The 18,100-nt window shown below is 48.3% G+C and overlaps 1 protein-coding gene across 1 annotated transcript in view; it reads right to left on the bottom strand.

Moving 5' to 3' along the window:
* Nucleotides 1-343: 343 nt before the first annotated feature.
* KDM5B (lysine demethylase 5B) overlaps nucleotides 344-18,100 on the bottom strand; it is a 58,022-nt gene continuing 40,265 nt past the window's right edge. The window contains exons 18-27 of the mRNA XM_058039768.1: nucleotides 16,319-16,433; nucleotides 12,837-13,192; nucleotides 11,567-11,705; nucleotides 9,551-9,730; nucleotides 8,522-8,680; nucleotides 6,823-7,302; nucleotides 4,442-4,553; nucleotides 2,957-3,111; nucleotides 1,989-2,315; nucleotides 344-1,214 (exon numbers count right to left, since the gene is read on the bottom strand). Coding sequence (XP_057895751.1) covers nucleotides 1,077-1,214; nucleotides 1,989-2,315; nucleotides 2,957-3,111; nucleotides 4,442-4,553; nucleotides 6,823-7,302; nucleotides 8,522-8,680; nucleotides 9,551-9,730; nucleotides 11,567-11,705; nucleotides 12,837-13,192; nucleotides 16,319-16,433 — 2,161 coding nt within the window. The 3' untranslated portion in view covers nucleotides 344-1,076. The remainder of the gene's footprint in view (nucleotides 1,215-1,988; nucleotides 2,316-2,956; nucleotides 3,112-4,441; nucleotides 4,554-6,822; nucleotides 7,303-8,521; nucleotides 8,681-9,550; nucleotides 9,731-11,566; nucleotides 11,706-12,836; nucleotides 13,193-16,318; nucleotides 16,434-18,100) is intronic.

The following is an 18,100-nucleotide window of genomic DNA, read 5'->3' on the forward strand; positions in this document are numbered from 1 at the left end:
TCTCTGCTTTCCTGCAGCTGGGCAGGGCTGGCAGGAGAAGCTGCCCCACATGTAAATCCTCCATTCCTGCCCCTGCCAAGTCCCAAATTGTGCCTTCAATTCTTCACACATTCAACCTGCAAATAATTTCAGCTTTGGAAAAGCTTTGCAAAAATCTTGGAAAAGCTTTTTTTTTGTTCTTTTTGTTGTAACATTTTGACCTCCCTCCTCCTTCCAAATCTGAACAGAAAAGAATCATCACAGCTTCTGCATTGCTTCTTTGGAAGGCGATTATTTCTTGTCTAAGAGAACCCAGCGATGCAGTGTGGATTCAGAGGGAAATAAAACTGCATTTCAAACTCTCTAAAAACACCAACATTTAATTTTATAACATAACCAGGGGTTTATTCCACAATATAAACTGCAACATTTGATACAAGCTACCCAAAAAAGGAGAAAGCCAAAATACAGCTGTGGCAATTACTTTACAGATTTTTTTTTTCCTGTCTTCTACATCACAGGGCCCTCAGTGACACTAGGATCTAACATTTGCTGTCTGTACATCAACCAATGCTAGAAGCAACACGCTGTTCAGTTGTCATTCCAGTCACTGAAACCAGACATAGAAGTTATTGCTCAGATAAATAAACCTAGTCTACGAAAAACGAAGTGGAAAAAAACTAAAGTCTCCAAAGAGTTAACAGAGTAAACAGGGATTTCCTCAAAAGAGGATTATTGGAAAATTCATGGTGCAGGGGTTTTTTTTGTTTGTTTGTTTGTTTTTGCACCCAAACCAAGCTGAATTAAATATGTCTGTAAATCCCAGAGGTAACTGAATGCTGTACAATAAAGGTGCATTTGTCAAATGCCTTCCCAATCGGTGGAAACCCCTGCAAACAGTCAGCATCTCAAACCTCAACAACCACAAACAGATCAAGGGAAAATACAAAAGTGTCAAAAATTGTTCTGAGTTCTGGAAAATGATCCCATAAGGATAGAAGTAGCACCATTTGCAATCTGGTTCTTAAACCAGCCCCTGTGGCTTAACTGGAAAACTGGGAACCTTCTTTACTCGAGTCCTGAAGGGTTTCTGGGGTTCACTTGCGGCCCTGGGCGTCCTTGCCGGCGCAGCTGGCACAGATGTAATCCTCCTTCTCTGCCATCTCGGGGGAGATGCCCACACACACCTGGTGGAACCACTGGTTGCAGCTGCCATCACACTGGACCCAGTCGACCTGGGGAAGAGCAGACACAGGGGTCAGAGCAGGGCCAGGCCAGGTGTCCCACACTCCTGGGTCATCCTGGGGCTCCTGGTCTATTGGAAATGTCTGATCCACAGCTGGCTGATGCTGGACATTCACTGTGCTCCCTGCTCCCCCAGGCTGTGGGCAGAGCACACCCTCCCTTATCTCCCCACTGCTTTCCCACCTATCACAGACTCAGGATCCCTCTTCTCCATTTCCAGCATGGATGGGCCTGAGCAGAGCCCCAGGCACTGCCCCCATGACAGAGCCCATCCACACCTGGATCTCAAGAGCAGCCAGGACAGAGTGTCTGCATGTCTGTCTGCCCCCTCCCATGGTGTGCAGATGTTCTGATGTGACACAGCTGCCCCAGGGCAGGTGGGGTCAGTCCTGCCCATCCCAGCTGCACAGACACCAGCCCTGGGTTAGCCAGGGCCTCTCACAGCCAGGACACAGTGTCTGCATGTCTGTCTGCTCCCTCTCCTGGTGTGTAGAGGTTCTGATGTCCCATGGGTGTCCCAGGGCAGGTGGGGTCAGTCCCGACTGCCCCCTCCCATGGTGTGCAGATGTTCTGATGTCACACAGCTGCCCCAGGGCAGGTGGGGTTGGTTCTGCCCATCCCAGCTGCACAGACACCAGCCCTGGGTTAGCCAGGGCCTCTCACCCCCCTCATGAACAGCTTTTCTGCAGTCAAACAGTCCCAGGGCAGCTCCCTGCCCCAGACCCCAGCCCTGGGAACACCAGGGTGAGTCTGCCCCTCCTGACCTCATCCCCCTCGGGCTGGAGGCAGTTCACAGCTGGGCAGATGGCATCCTCATCCTCAGAGTCCTCCTGCTCTGAGAAGGACGTGTCTGAGGGCAGCAGGTGGCTGTCACTGCAACGCTGCAGCTCCAGGAGCCGCTCCCGCTCTCGCTCCAGTTTGTTACTGCACAGATCCTTTGAGTGACTCAGTTTCAGTTTCTTCTTTTTGGGTGTTCTCATCTTTTTTACTCTCGCTCTCTTCTCACCACAGAAGGTCTCTCTCTCGAAACGCCGCTTCAGCTTTCTCTCCATGTAACTCATGCCGTCCTTCTTCCCTCGGCAACACTCGCTCTGTGGGAAGGACATTTGGCAGGGTTGGAAGTGTGCAGCTAACACCCATTATCCTGTTATTTCACACCCTGACTTTAGGAATAGGTTTAAGTACAAGTGCAGTGTTTGACAATGTTGCAATTTCAGTATTATGAGATGTGCAAGAGAAGCCAAGGGCAGGGTCAGGCACCAGGGACAGAACTCAGAGAGAAAACCATGCTCATTTCCTGCCTCTGAGCCCACAGCTGCCACAGCAGCTGCCCTGGAAAGCCTCAACACAGGACAAGAGTCAAGTGTTCAAGGCCAGGATGGGACTTGGAGGGGAAGGTGCCCCTGCCCATGGCAAGGGGTGGAACAAAAAGAGCTTTAAGGTCCCTTCCAAGCCAAGCCAGTCTGGGATTCTGCAATTCTGTGGAGTCAGGACAGATGTACATCAAGTACAGGGACTGACCATAAACACAGATCTAAATTTCAAAAATGTATTAGGCCACAAATTGTATTCAATATTTTGTAACTAATTTATTACTGACTTCTTGACTCCTTTTGTACAAGGAAAATGTATTTTCATGGAAGTGAAATGAAAAAAAGCCCAGTAAAGCCCAAGGGCTCAGGCAGAGCCTCCCCCAGGGTGCCCCAGCTCAGGGCTGCTGTTGGACACTTGCCTTGTCTCCTGTGGCTGTGCTGGGTGACCTCTGCTCTAGCTGCAGGGCTGGGCTCTGCTTTGTGAACAGGGCCTGGTAGAGCTCCTGGATCTCGGGCAGAGAAACCTGCAGCAGCTGGGCTTCCATCATCAGCTCGTCCAGCTCGGTGCTAACCACTAGTGTGAAACACAAGGAGACACAGCAGGAATTCTTCAGTGACAACAACTGCACACATAATGAAAAATCTCAACAAAATCACAACAAAAAAAAGGTTAAGTACTTTAAAGACTTTAAATCTGCAACTGCATGAGTTAGTTCTTATCTGCTCCCTCTCAACTGCTCATTTTTAACAGCAGGGTTAAAAGGAAAGACAAAGGCTTGCACAGCAGCTCCTGCACTGTGGCTCAGCAGCCTGCCATGCTCCCATTCCCTGCTGGTTCAAGGATAAGGCATTGCCATCATTCCTGGCAAATTCTCCTGCTTTGGGAGCTGCAGGAGTGTGACAATCTCCCCTCACTACCCAACAAGTGGGTAACATGAACAGACTGAGTGAGGCCTGTACAGGGAGCCAGGACAGGAGAGGAAGGAAGGCTGAGGATAAGCCTGATGCAAGGTCCTGCTCCATGGTCACTGCCCTCTGCTGCTACTGGCTCCAAGCTCCAAAGCTCATGCAGGGCTCTGAAACAGTCTCAGCTGGAGAGGCAAAAATCTTTGTATAAATAACAGCTTATTAATACACTACAACAAAAATATGAAAAATAAACCTGGTGACACAAAGAACTGCCTTGTTTGATGTGAACTGTAACATTCCACTGAAATGGCTTTTCTAGCACTGGTATGGACTGAGCTGCACAGACATGAAGGTAAGTCTAGACTTGTGTCCCTGGAGCATTATGCATGAGGAGGGAAGAAATGATAATTAATTTCTGTCACAGTCATAAAATGATGCAATTCACAGCTTGTCTCTTAGTCCAACCCACTGAGTCTGAGGTGAGGATGGCCCAGAGCCTGTGCTGAGCAGAGCAGGCCCATGGGGGCTGGGGCAGCCCCAGACCCTGACAGCTGCACAGTTGTGCTGCAGTCACATGGACTCATGTCCTGTGCATTCAGTATCCCATGGCCTCCAGCACCACATCCCTGCTGCTCCCATCCACCTCCTACACTTCCAGTGGCCTCTCCTCTTTCCTTCCCCCTTCCTGGGGCACAGCATGGGGGAGCTGTTCTGGTGGGAAGAGGCCAGCTCTCCTGATTCCTCATCCCATTGTGCCACACCTTTTCATCACACATGGGAAATTTCTGTCCTTGAGCAATGCACCCCTCTGCTAAAGCTGGGCACTGAGCTCCAAAGATGCTGAGGAGATGGAGAAACAACCACCAGGGCTATGCAGTCACAGGCCTGCTCAGCCACTTCCTGGGGACCAGGACACCCTCCCTGTCCCACCAAACACGGAGGAAAAAAGGAAGGGGCAGGGGGAAACCTCCCAAACCAAAGTGAAGATTACAAACCATGAAGTGGGATGCAGTGCTGTCCTGTAGAGAATGGAGAATGCAAATACATGGTTCTGTTATCCCAGTCATGAGGCATGGAGAATGACATTGCCCCAATTGTCTGTGACACCTAGAAAACAAAACACAGATAGTTTCACTAAACATGGAGTTTGAAATGCAGAATAACTGTGATAGGATCAACACTTGTTTCTCTTACAGCTACTGAAATCTTGTATCTGCTCCAAAAGACTGCAGGGACACACCAACAGCAAACCCTGCACCTCCTGACACTGCCAGGGGCATCTCACCAGGAACCTTCCACAACTCCCTCAGCCTCACTAACCCAGGTGCCTCAGCCCCTTGCAGAACAAGGCTCTCCTCAATCCCCACTGCTGCTCTCAAGGGAATTTTCAAACTCACCCACATTCCTCACTTTGGCCAGTGTCAAAGCAGCCCAGCTCCAGTGGTTACTGAAGAGCTCCTTGTGTGGAAGTGAGTGCTGAATTAGCCCAGATGACAGGGAGAACAGAACTGGGACAGGACAGGACAGCCATGGTGAGAACTGGATTCACCAGAAAACCACCTCAAACCCATGGAGGCTGAAGTTTCAGCTCACACCTGCCCCAAGGTGCACTGGGGGCTGGCTCAGGAGGGTCCCTGGCTCAGGCACACTGAGGGGCCCAGGCAGGGGAAGCTGGTCAGAAGCTCTTCCACTGAGCTTCCCAGGGACCTCTGACTAGGGAAATGTTGTCACAAGGACCTGGACAAGCTCAGTCAGAAATAATCTGATTTGGAAGGTTTACTGACTTATGGTCCAGACCCCCCAGAAATGGCTACACTGCTCTAGGTGGGAGGAACCTCACAGCTCCACACTGAGCTAACACCATCAGGCAAATAAAATGAAACTGTTTCAATTTCTGGCCGAAACATCAACTTCTGTTTCCAAAATCGTGGCCAGTTCTTTTCAGCTACACTAGCTGACTTAGCAAAATGATACTTTCAGACCTAAATGACTCGGAAGAAAATCTCTTAAATACCTAAAGATATTTTAATTTCTAGATCTTGACTTGCCTGTTTGAAAAATTTGGTCCACTAGCCACTGGCACAGCTGGGTGAATGAGAAGCAACTGCAACACCCTGTCAGGTGTGGCATGGTTTGTGCTTTAATGTAAGTGAACATGAAAACAGAAATACAGCCTAACTGTAGCAGGACTGGACTAGCTAAATTAAGGTGTTTGAAAATGTAAAACCAACAGAGTACATTCCATTTTGGGGTGTTTCATGTTCTTCATATAGCACAGAACTTTGATCTCTGCTATTTTTCTGCATTTGTTATTCTCAGGAAACTTCTTTACCTCTTTTCCTTCTTTATGTCTGCTTTTTGCTGTAAGATCTTCACTGAAAAAAGACCAAGTCCCTCACTGCCCCACCTGAAACAGCTGCTGTGGCTGAACCCAGCAACATGAGCAGGATATTCAGCTTGGGAGGTCTAGAGGAAGTGAGGAGAGGCAGCAAAGAATGAAGACACTTTGTTGAAAACAGCTTTGCCTGAGAGCCAAGCTGGTAATGCACAGGGCAGTTTGTGCCTCTGTCAGTAATTCTCAACACTTATTTGAATACTTGTAGAAGCAGAATATAAAGACCAACTGAATAGTAGGTGTCACAGTGTTCACAGGGGTCTGAGGATGAGGGAAGAGATGAGGATCTGATTCCGCATTTCAGAAGGCTGATTTATTATTTTATGGTATATATTATATTAAAACTATACTAAAAAGAATAGAAGAAATGATTTCATCAGAAGACTAGCTAAGAATAGAAAAAAAAAGGAATGAATAACAAAGGCTTGTGTCTCAGACAGAGTCTGAGCCAGCTGACTGTGATTTACCATTAATTAGAAATAACTCTATGAGACCAATCAAAGATGCACCTGTTGCATTCCACAGCAGCAGATAACCATTGTTTACATTTTGTTCCTGAGGCCTCTCAGCTTCTCAGGAGGAAAAATCCTAAGGAAAGGATTTTTCAGAAAATATCATGGCTACAAGGATGCACTCCAGAAACAATAACGCAGCAGCTCTGTCATTAGTGGTGCCACAGCAGAACACAAGAGCTAGAAGAGGAGAGGGGAAAATCAGGCTCTTTGGGAGTTGTCGTTCCTGGACTGCAGCAGAAGGGAGCAGGAAGCTGCTGCTGGGGCACACACACATCCTGGCTGAGGGGCACAGCAGGGCACAGCAGGGCCCAGCTCCGGTTCTGGGTTTTGTAAAGCAGGAAGAAATCCTCTGCCTTGTGGGGATTTGTAGGGAGCTCCAGCAGACCCAAACCCAGAGCAGCACCACCCCCTGTCCTCACTGACCCCACGCTCCCAGTGCCAAAGTCCATCCCCAGCCCAGCCTCACCTTGTTTGTCTCCGGCAGCTGTCCTGCCGAGCCTTGCCACCTGCTGTACAGTAATCCTGAGCCAACTTTGTCCTGGATGCGTTTTAGATTCCCTGAATACAACATTTGTTGTGCTCTGTGCTGCCAGTTCACAGTTCTCTCGATCATGTAGCGCAGGGCGTCGCCCTCGGGCAGCCGCACGCGGATGCGCTGCAGGGACGCCAGCAGCGGCAGGATCTTCTCCAGCGGCGGCTTCTCGGAGCGCCGGCACTGCGGGCACAGCCACACGCGCGGCCCCGGCGCGGCGCCGGGCACGCAGCCCGTGTGGAAGAAACCCCTGCAGAGCTCACACTGGATCATGGGAGCAGCCGGCTCCTTCTGGCACAGACACACCTTGAGCTCGGCGTCCTCCTCGCTCGCCAGCACCTTCAGCTCGTTGGCTGCTCGCAGGGCGCGCAGCGCCTCCATCTCCCTCAGCCGCGCCTCTCCCAGCGTGGCCATCTGAAAGGGAGGCAAAGGATTGATGTGGAAAACCAGGGCAGACAGGGGATATTTCTCTGACCCCCAGGGGAGTGTTGCAGCCTGAATTGCTGCTGGTAAAGTCCAAAGTAAAGATGCAAAAAGGGCCTTTGCACAATATCTATAGGTGTTTAATTCAGCCTCGTGGTGAGATGTTCAGGTCCCAGCCACACACCCATTTCGGGTCCAGCCTTCTCCCCTCCGGGGACTGACCCTGGTCTCGGGGCAGGATAAAGGTGAGGGGCAATCAGGGAAACGGGAGGGAGTGGCTCAGGAACAGACATGGCAGACATGGGACTGGGACACAGCACATCCTGATGTGCACACAGGTGCTGAGCTGGCTTGGAGTGTGGGAAGGTTTTGGCTCCTCTTGTGTGTCAGAAGCAAACCCTGCCACACTGAATGACCTCTCCCTCTCCTGGGTGCAGTCCCTGGGGTGCCCTGGGTCTCCTTGGCCAGGGGTCCTGGAGTCACCAAGGGCTTAGTGTGACCCAGGGCCCAGCCTGTCCCCACAGGGCCACAACAGGGACAGTGCTCCAGCTCTGGGGGTCAGACGAGAGATGCCAACACCAAAGCACTGAAAGTACGAGTTTCAAGTAGTTGCCATAGGTTAAAACTTAAATGTCCCACATTAAATGACATTCAAGCCCCACCCAATGAGCCCCTACTGTACAAGACATCATTACCTGGCCCAGGCAGAGGCCCTGCACTAGATCTGCTGCAATGAAGCCCTTCCCCATCAGCAACTGAGTCTGGTCCACCCAGAGCAATGTTTTAGGGCCTCCATAACTCATGAGGTTTTCTTTAATTATTTAGAATGTTTGTTTTAATTATAAATGGTGCTGGATTATTGTGTTCTTTGAAAGGATCAGACTTGGCCAAACCCTATCCCATTTTTAATAAGCTTTAGGTATGGTAGGGGAAAACAGGTCTCCATTTTTTGTTTTCCTGTGCTTTGTTCAGCTACAGGCATTGCCTAGCAAACTGTGAGGCTGCCTAATGCACAAAGCAACACATGTTGTTTCCACTGAAAGCAATTTTGGGAAGCCTGAAGCAAACACAGCAAAGTGCAGTTCAGAAATCCTGCAGAGCAGCACAGCAAAAACAGGGTGGAAGCCACACTCCTGCACAGGAGGCAAACAGAAAGAAGGATTCAAGGAACTCAGAAGAGATTCCAGTTAGGAGAGATATGAGCACTTACTGCAGATGCAGTGTCCTTGCTTTCAGAGAGTGCCCGCTCCAGGTCACTCAGTGTCTCCAGCTTAGTGCTTTTCTTCTTGCCACTTGGCACTGGCTCCTTCAGCTTCTTCTGCTTCCTCTTCAGACTGAGCATCCCAATGTCACACCAGGGACACAACACCTGAGGGACAGAACAGCAGTGTCCCACATGCAGCAGTGTTACACCTGCACTGTTCCTAATGCACCTCCCTGCCTGGATGCAGCCACAGGCACCTACTGAGAACTAGGGTTCCTGTAGTTATTCCATTAAAGATCTGAGGGATTAGGATGAGGTTATCTGGAAGGCAGGGAGAGCTGGAAAGTTCAAACTTCAGTTTTGTAAAATGCCCAGACCCAAACAACCCTTGTGTTTCACCCAGACTGCTGGGAGAGAGAGAGAGGGGGAGGGAGAGGGAGGGAGACAAAATGCTGAACAGCCTCCATGGGACTGAAACTGCAAACCCTGGGAAAGCGCAGATATTCCAGAGGTTGCCCTACATTCCTGTCTGTCCCAATAGGAGGGGGCTCAGAGAGCCTCAGTGCTGGGCAGAGTGTACATTGCTCATGGACTGCAGGTGTGACACAGCCACAGCTCCAGAGGGGCAGCAAACACAGCCCCAGCCTTGCCCTGGCACACCTGAACCTGAGGAGGATGGAGCAGGTAGGAACCTGCTCACCTGCAGCTTGGTCTGATGCACTGGAGTTAATCCAGTGCCACAGATTTGTCAGTATTCCCACATTCATATGGAAAACGTTAGACACTGGCACTGCCTGCTCTTGTTAGCCACTGATTAAGAAGAATAGAGAAAACATAGCTAAATCTTAAGCATTTTAGAAGTTTAAAACTATTATTAGAGCTATAGGACACTAACAAAAGTTCTTATTAAAACAGTTTGTGTAATCCTAAAGCAATTCTGCAAATATACTTAATATTTACTGCTCCCTCCTGGCAAACACTGAGGGAGCAGCAAATGCACATGCATGACTGAGCTGATCCCCAGCCAGGCCTCACCTCCAGAAGGGAATATGGAGAGTTCTCACACAGGAAGGTGTTTGCTGCACACTCCTTCCACGCCTGCACTTCAGCCACCAGGGCCTCCAGCCTGGGCAGCTGCTCCAGGTGCACGGGGAGGGAGCGGCCCCTCGAGACGAGCTCCACCAGCGTGTCCAGCACGGGCACACGGCCCCCAGCCTGCCAGGGGGAAAAGAGGAGGTGCTGGATGCACCCAGCACTGCCCAGGTCACAGCAGCCACTCAAGGAGTTCAGGGCAGAGTTGTAAAAATTAATTTAATGCTCAGACAGCTCAGTGACTGGCACTATCAGCCCAACATTTGTGCTGCTTGTGCACTTAGTCATGGACTACCAGACAAAATTAACAACACATTTGGGGGCTGGGATGTGACCAAGTGATCCTTTAAAAAGATAACAGAACAAAATCAGAGACTGCCAACAATATAAGAAGTCTCCCAGTCTCACAGTGCATTCACAGCAGAAAATCAAAATAATTCTGAAATTATAAAATTATACAGTTATTAACATTGAAAAAAGATCTCCAAGATCGATTTCAGCAATTAACACAGCACTGCCAAAGCCACCATTTGTCCCCAAGTGTCACATCCACACACATTTAAATCCCTCCAGAGATGATGACTCTACCCTGGGCAGGCTGTGCCAGGGCCTGATTACTCCTTCCAGTGAAGAAACTTTCCCCAACATCCAACCTGAACCTCCCCAGGTGCAACTTGAGGCAGTTTCCTCTCACCCTGTCCCTTGTTCCCTGGGAGGAAACTCTTGATTCCCTGGCTCCAGCCTCCTTTCAGGTACTGCAGGGAGCTCCAGCACCAGAAGACAATTTAACCCAGGCTGTGCCAGGCCAAGAATGAGAATCACCCCCAGTATCCCATGTGCCATTTGGGAACAAGCTCTGGCCATTCCCTTGGCACCCCACACCTCAGGCAATGCAGGCGCCACACACCCAGAGGTAAAGCAGCACAATTCAGTAATTCCAGAGGTAATTACTAGAACAGGCAGTTGATTTAGGACTGGAGAAATATTCACCAAAACAGCCCCAACACCTGTAGCAACTTCAAAGTCCTGATGCCAAGAACTTCCTGCAAGTCGCAGTGACTGCAGGCATTTAACAAAACCTTCACAGAACCAAAGCAGAAATTTTTGGTGCAGACAGAACTGGTTTTCCACATTCAAGAGGCAGAATTTCAGTCCAGACCAAGAGATTAGCAAGTGCCAAGAAAAAAAAAAAAACACTCAAATTCTTTCAAGACAGCCCTCAAATGAAAGTTAGTATTACATGAATTTTATTCCTTAAAAATATTTAAATACAAGAAAATTAGTTTTTTTAAATAAGAGCTCAAATTAAATTTTTATTGAAAGCTGAATTTAGGCCAGACAGGCCTGAAAATACCCCAAAGTTAAATTAGAGCTCACTTTATAGAAAAAAAAAAACCAAAAAAAACAAAAACAAAAAAACCCCAAAAAAACCAAAAAACCAAAAATAACCAGGACAAATGAAAATATTGGGCAATTTATACCAAAATGTGAAATCAGGGCTATCCCAGTGCCACTCTGGGCTGATCTGGGCAGTCCCACTGACCCCTGGGCTTGAGCACTTGCAAGGCTGAGCCAGGAACTACTTCTGTAGCACCACTCTGTACCTCAGTGCAGCCACAAAAATGTGATTAACAAGGAGTTGTTACTGAGCAACTCAGAAACAATGACCTTAATGTGAAGTTCCATACTGCAGCAACTTTTTAACTTTCAATTCTTGCTAATAGCTGTTTTATAGATTTTATTGCAGGCAGTTAGTTGCAAAGGTGAAGGAATACAGACCAGAAACAGAAGCAAGAATCAGGGCAGTGGGTGCAGCTGCCCCATGGCTGAGGTAACCAATGATGTCCCAGACTGGGAGCTCAGAGTGACACCAGAGCCCAGGAGCACACACAGGGGGTGGGGTGGCTCTGGTGACATGAGCAGGGTCACTGTCCCTGCCCAGCAGCCAGGCTCACGTACCTGCAGAGCCTCCACCTCCTGCAGCCAGTCCTTGGCCTTCTGCACTGCATCCTTCAGTGCTGCTCCGTTTGGGAGGTAGGCTGGGATCTCCTCCAGCTCCTTCACTGCTGCTGCCAGGCTGCTCAGGGACTGCCGGGGCCTGGGGGAGCACAACAGCCCAGATGGGAGATGCTGCTTACAGGGGGGCTCTTCCACTCACCTGGCTTGTTAAATCAGAGGGCCACACCAACTGATGATGTTACTGAGGATGTTCAGTACTGGCTGCACCCAGCAGAGCTGGGGTGTCAGGAGCATGGGGGTTTAGAAATGTGTGTTTGCTTACTCTGGCCTCCAACTAGAAATATTCTCACATTTGGACTTAAAGAAGATGTACCTTTTATTAACTTTTGGATGACAGACATCCACCAAACCCCAGACCAGCACCAACTGAGAGATTCTGCATTCAAAGGTTAAAACCCTGAAATGGGCTTTTCTGTATTTCCCAGTTTGATTCTGAGGTTTTAGAAAGGTACAAACACTACACAGCTCCCTATGAACGTTGAACCCAAGCTTAGTCATTAATGTGCTATTTAAGCTGTCTTAAAACACTGGTTAGTAGTGGGTAAGAAATGTTCCAATACTTCAAAATGTGACAAAATAAAAAAAAGAAAGCAATCTTGAGGGAAGAAACCTGGACTTAAGTTTGTGCCACGTTCCTAATTTTAAGTACACTGTCCTCTCCCGTTTTATTTTATAAATCAGAAGGTAAAAATCACAAGAAAATTTTTCTTAGTAAGGATATACTTGGCTTATTTCCTTCTTCCCTGCACCAATTAATCTGGAAAATCTCCTCCTTATTAGTTAGAAATAGTCCTACATGGACTCTGTGGACTATGAAATTTTACCTGCTGGTGGTCTGAACACGTGTTCTCCAGCCTGAAACTGGGGAGGGGAGAAGGTGGAAAAGAAGAAGAGGCACCTTAAACCCCTTTCCTGAGTGTCCTGGTTTGATAATTTTTTTCGGCATTGTGGTAGCATCAAACCATGACACTGTGGCACAAGGAGAATTTACACAAGATGGCTGAGCAACACAAACACTGTGAGGCAACTCTGACACCTGAAACTGCTCCATCCCTCATCTCCCTCCTCCAGCCCTGTCCCTTCTGGCTGGCACAAACTTTGCCTTCATCACACTGGATGAACAAAGCGGGGAGCCCCTCCAGGAGTCAGGGCACTTCCATCTGAAACAACTCATGGAACTACAAAATGCCACACCAAGATTTAGCTCTACCTGGCCTTTATCAGGTTCCTGGCTTTGTCATCCCAGTGCTCGGACACGGTGAGGAGCTCCTGCAGCTTGGCCATGGCCTTCTCCACAGCGGGGTAGGGCGCGAGCCCCACGCCGGAGTCGATGAGGCGCCTCATGTCATCCAGGGTGAGGGAGCTGTGCTCGGAGCAGGCCAGCTGCACGTCCTCCAGCCAGCGCGCCTGCTCCAGCCGCGCCCGCAGCTCCGGCAGCTGCGGCAGCTCCACGTCAAAGTCAAAGCTGACGTCCAGCAGCTCCTGCAGCTCCGCAGCGCTGGGCATCTCTTCAGAAAGGAGCTTTTGGCTTTGCTGTTGGAAAGCTTCCACGCGGTCAAGGAGATCCTGAAATACACAAATGCAACAATGAATCGGATGAAAGTTCTCCGCCGAGTCGCTTGACCGTGGAAGTGCAGGGTTAACAATGGGAGCACAGGCTCCTGGCAAACCCCCTGCTGCAATGCCACGGTGCACATGGCAAATTATCCAGGTGGATGTCTCCCATTTCCTACATTTCTCCTCCCAAGATGTATAAGTTTTTTGCTCCTGAAACTTTCCTTAATTATGAAGGATTTAAGAGTTTTCATTGTGATAGTCTAATGTTATAGTGTTGCTTTTTTTTTTGTTTTTGGTTCAAGGTGCTGTACCCTGTGTCATCTGATCAGACTGGCAGCAGACCCCCCACTATTCACTGTCTCCTCATCCACTAGTAACCCTAACACACCCCTATAGCAAGCCCCATCACCACAACCAACCCCATCCCAAGGCCATAACCAACAACATCCCAGTTGGCCCAGGCTTCTGGGTAAGGATGTGCCACCAATGACACTGAATAAACAAACACTACCAACATCCCCCCTAAATAAACCATAACAAGCACCAAAGACACAAAGGAAACCCCCAAGCTTACCAGCCAGCCACACCCTGCAACTGCTGCTACAACCAGCCCCAGCACCCCATAATAAGGGGAGGGGTTAGATGTAATTAATAACTTATATTAAACCTTATGTGCCAGAGAAAGGAGGTGTGGAAACATTAGAAAAAGTACCAGGAGCTTTTTGTAAATGGCACATGGCAAGTTATCCTGAGGGCTGAAACACTACAATAGTGTCTTCAACACACAGTGTGGCCAGCACTTCCCCATGTGTAGCATGGCCACAAGCTTGGGTACCCCAGAACAAAGCAATCCCAGTGACAGGGTGCCAGAAAGAGGGCTCCAAAGAACAGAAAGGATGCAAAGGGAAATTAAGAACTCCATGGGTGTTGCTGCCTGGCTTTGTTTTGGAATGGTCCAGGCAGCTCAGGAACAGCAAGGTGAGGAATATGAAACAAAACACTGGGAAGGGCACAGAATTTCTGAAGTTCATTTCTTCTGGACTGGCTTTTGAGCTGCACCCCACAGTCCCAGCAAGCCACAGGCATTTTACTCTCATGCAGGGCAACACCCTCTCTCTCTCCATGCACTCAGCAGCTCATTACCCCAAAAGGTATTTCTGGGGCTGTTTGCACTTTCTTCAGGATAAAGGACAGTCATCCAGAGCAATCCCACAGTGAAGACTGGGATTATTCTGTATGAAGCAACCTGCCCAGTACTCCCAGTGCTGCCTGAAATGCTGTTCCTGCAGGAAATTCTTCCTTCACAGCTGACACCTTGGCATTTTGCCAGCGAGGCTGTCTCCCAGGGTGGGCAACCTCCCCCAGCATGGAATCAAACATTTTTTAGAGATAGACTGAATTGTGAACCCATCTCCAGTAATGTTGGTCATTGATATTAACAGCCTAATTTGCACAATGACATATAATTGAGACTTGTTGAGGATGACACAAAGGAACACTCGGACCATATGTGTTTGTTATTCCCCTGTTCAGGAATGCCAGATGGAGAGGAACTGTTTGCATGTCTGGCATTTCCAAATTTCTGCTTTTCAAACAGCAAGAAAACTTCACAGCTTCAGTGCTACAAACAAATAACTGTAAATAGGACTGCATCAAATCTGATCCACACACTGCAGGGCAGATAAAGCTTCCAAAGCAGCAGTCAAAGCTGAGTAGAACTGGTTTGTTCCCATTCATTTCCATGGCACCATCTGGTGTCTCAGTGTTGGGTGGATACTTGAGGGACAGTTCAAGAAGTGGACATGGCCTCTCCTGGTTTCAAGTGTCACAAATATGCAAAGCTCTTTTCCTTTAAGACAGGAATTGCAGCAGCACAGAATTTTTTTTTAATTACCCCTCAGTGTGATATGGAACATTTGGGCAAATTCTGAAACAAGATCTTGAATTACTTTCAGTTTGCCTGAGGGCTCATCATGTGGGGAGCACAGAACCAGCACAGCTGGTGGTGGTGGGATTCAAAGTGCTCTGACTCCAGGCAGCAGCAGGTTCTCTGCTAGAGAGAGGATTTGGCCAGCCTGGGCTGGGTTTGGCTGGAGTTATCTGTGGGGTTTCCTGGAATGTGGTTAGAGAGCACAAAGAGGGATCTAATTACAAAACTGAGAAAGCTGATTCTGGATTAACAAAGAAGGAAAGTGGAAAGGATGACAGAGCTGTCCCTCAGAGCACTGGGGAGTTTGAATGTTCTCAGATTAACCTGGCTTTACTCGTTACAGCAGAGCAGGTAACTGACCCCAAACTTTTAACTGCAGTTACCCAGGTCATCCTGCTCCTTTTCCTACAATTCTTCACAAACATGAATGGTTTGATTTGCCTGTGCATAATAACCTCTTATCAGACCTTATCATAAGCAGAGCATGAGCCCGGGATCTCTGTCCCCAGGGGGATAGAGTGCCAGAAGCCAACTCGCTTAGACCATGACGCCGCAGTTCAAACCCCCAGCAAGCAGGGTGATATTCAGCTCTTACAGTTATTAACCAGCTCATAAGATTTCAGCTTGCTGCTGGGTAAGTTTGCCCTTGGCTGGAGGCTTCAGAAGACAGAGAGGAGAAGGAAGAAGACGCCGACTATTCCACAAAGATGGCTTTATTTGGGGAGTCCGTGAAGGGTCTCAGCTCCTCTTCTTCTAAGTTAGTAGGGATACAGTATGCTACTGTTATAGCCTTGGCCAGAATCCAAGCTTGACCAATGGCAAAGGGTTAGAGGGACCAAAAAGTGACCAACAGGTAAGGGTTACAAGCTTTTTCCTTAAAAGGGTATAAAGATTGGAGCCGAGTCAGGGGCTCAGGAACTTCTCTGCTGCTGTGTCAGCATTCCTATTGTTAAATTCTCCATGGCGCCTTTGATAAGGAGAATTTGAGCCTGTGAGCTTTATTACATGTGCAGTATAAAACTCTGCTGACCACAAACAGCAGCTGGTCAGAGCTCCTTTCTTCAGCATCCCATGTGCACAAGTCACCCCAGCCTGCAGTGCCCAGTATTAACTCTTGGAGCAAACAGTGAGATGGGAGATGAATGCAGTGCAAACCCATCACTCTGTGAATGCTCCTGCTCCCCTCCCAAGGCTTCCCCAGTTACCTTCAGCAGTGGTGTCTGGCTGAGGACACAGGGCAGGGCGTAGAGCTGCCTCACGAAGAGCCGCAGCTCGTTCACCGTCAGCTGGTTCTGGCACTTCCCTCCCCCGGAGCGGTACCTGCAACGACACATTCAGCCTTCAGCTTATCACTGAACAGTAAAATAAACACCAGAAATCAACTCTGAGGCCAGGCTGGACAGGGCTTGGAGCAACCTGGTCCAGTGGAAGGTGTCCCTGCAGGGAGTGGAACAAGATGAGCTTTAAGGTCCCTTCCCACACAAACCATTCTGTGATTTATTGATTCCTTGACATCTGCTTATGATTTCATGTCAGCCAGGCCTTCTTCAGGAACAGCAGAATATTCACAAGCATCCAAGCAGCCCAGGGCTCACACACGTGGGAAACCTCAGTCTGCCACTGTAGAACGAGCTATTGTTGAAACACTCATATTAAACAGGATTCTGGAACGACGACTCAGCCTTGGAAGGGCACTGGTTATTATGGAATAAAATTAAGCTTTTTTTTCCAGAACACAAAGCAACTGTGGATAAACTATTCAGTTATGTTGCAGTAGCTGTTGTAGTCAGCTCTGCCCATGTCCACACCAAAAGAGAACAAATCCCAATTCTGAATGGGTTTTATATTGACAGGTTGTGTAGGCACTTCTGAAAAATCCTCTCTACACTGAAATCAGCATTTTTATTTTTATCTAAAAGCTTTGTAGCAAATGAGTGGCTTATAAGTGTTAACAAATGGCCCAATATTAAAAGCCTCTCTAAACTCAAGCCAGTATTAATGAGGTCTGAGAACCCTGAACAGAAAAGGAAAGAGATCCCTTACAATGCTGGCTCCAGTTGAATCCACAGTGTGTTATTTATACAAAAGAGGAGAACAGCCCAGCAGGATATGCCAGCATGACTGGAATGTGAACTCTATAAAATAAATTTTCATTTACCATTCTGTGTTAAAAATAGGTATTTTTAACGGATACACAGAATCACATTGAGAGTTCCAAACCCCACAGTCAGCTGAACAATAAAATGAATTCAAAGCCTCAGGTACAACGCAGGTTTCTTTACAGGCTGCTTTGTTCTACTGGTTTTTGAGTAAGCTCCACAGTGTCTTCCAAGGAAAAGCACAAGTTTTTAAATACATAAATATTTATATACATATACATACACATATCTAAATGGCAAAGCTGTCACAAGATGTTTTTGAAAACCAGAAATTACATGAGCCTAAGAAAAACCATTGACAGAAGCCAAACCCTCGTTCATCCAGGGTTAATAATCACAAAGGTCTCCAAGCACAAATCCTCAGAGACTCTAAGGAACAACACGCTTTAGGAGACCTAGAGAAGGAAGGGGATAGACAGGAAAAACATGGCAGCAGAGCAGGAACACTGCTGCCTTCCAGTGCCAGGAGAACAAGGGCCACACTGTGCTCCAGCCCCATTCAGATGCTCACAGAACATCTCCAAGCCTGCATCTGTGAGTGTTTAACCCCCAGCACCAAGAGAACCAGAGGAAACAGGGATGTACAGCCCATTTGCATCCCTTCAGGTACTGCAGAGGAGCTGGTGAGCAGGAGTCACAGGATTTACTATGATTTATTACCTCCTGTCCTGGTCTTCTCCTCATGAACTGCTGAGTTTACTGCACTGGAGAAGATCCCCCAGTGTCACTGACTGCTGTGACTGACAGGGACAACCTTCCTACAGGAAACAAGTCTCCTTCATGACTCTTCCAAACTCGGGATCAGACCAAAATGCTCAGTCCACAATA

Source organism: Melospiza georgiana, chromosome 23, assembly GCF_028018845.1.
Source record: "Melospiza georgiana isolate bMelGeo1 chromosome 23, bMelGeo1.pri, whole genome shotgun sequence".
NCBI classification, from domain to species: domain Eukaryota; kingdom Metazoa; phylum Chordata; class Aves; order Passeriformes; family Passerellidae; genus Melospiza; species Melospiza georgiana.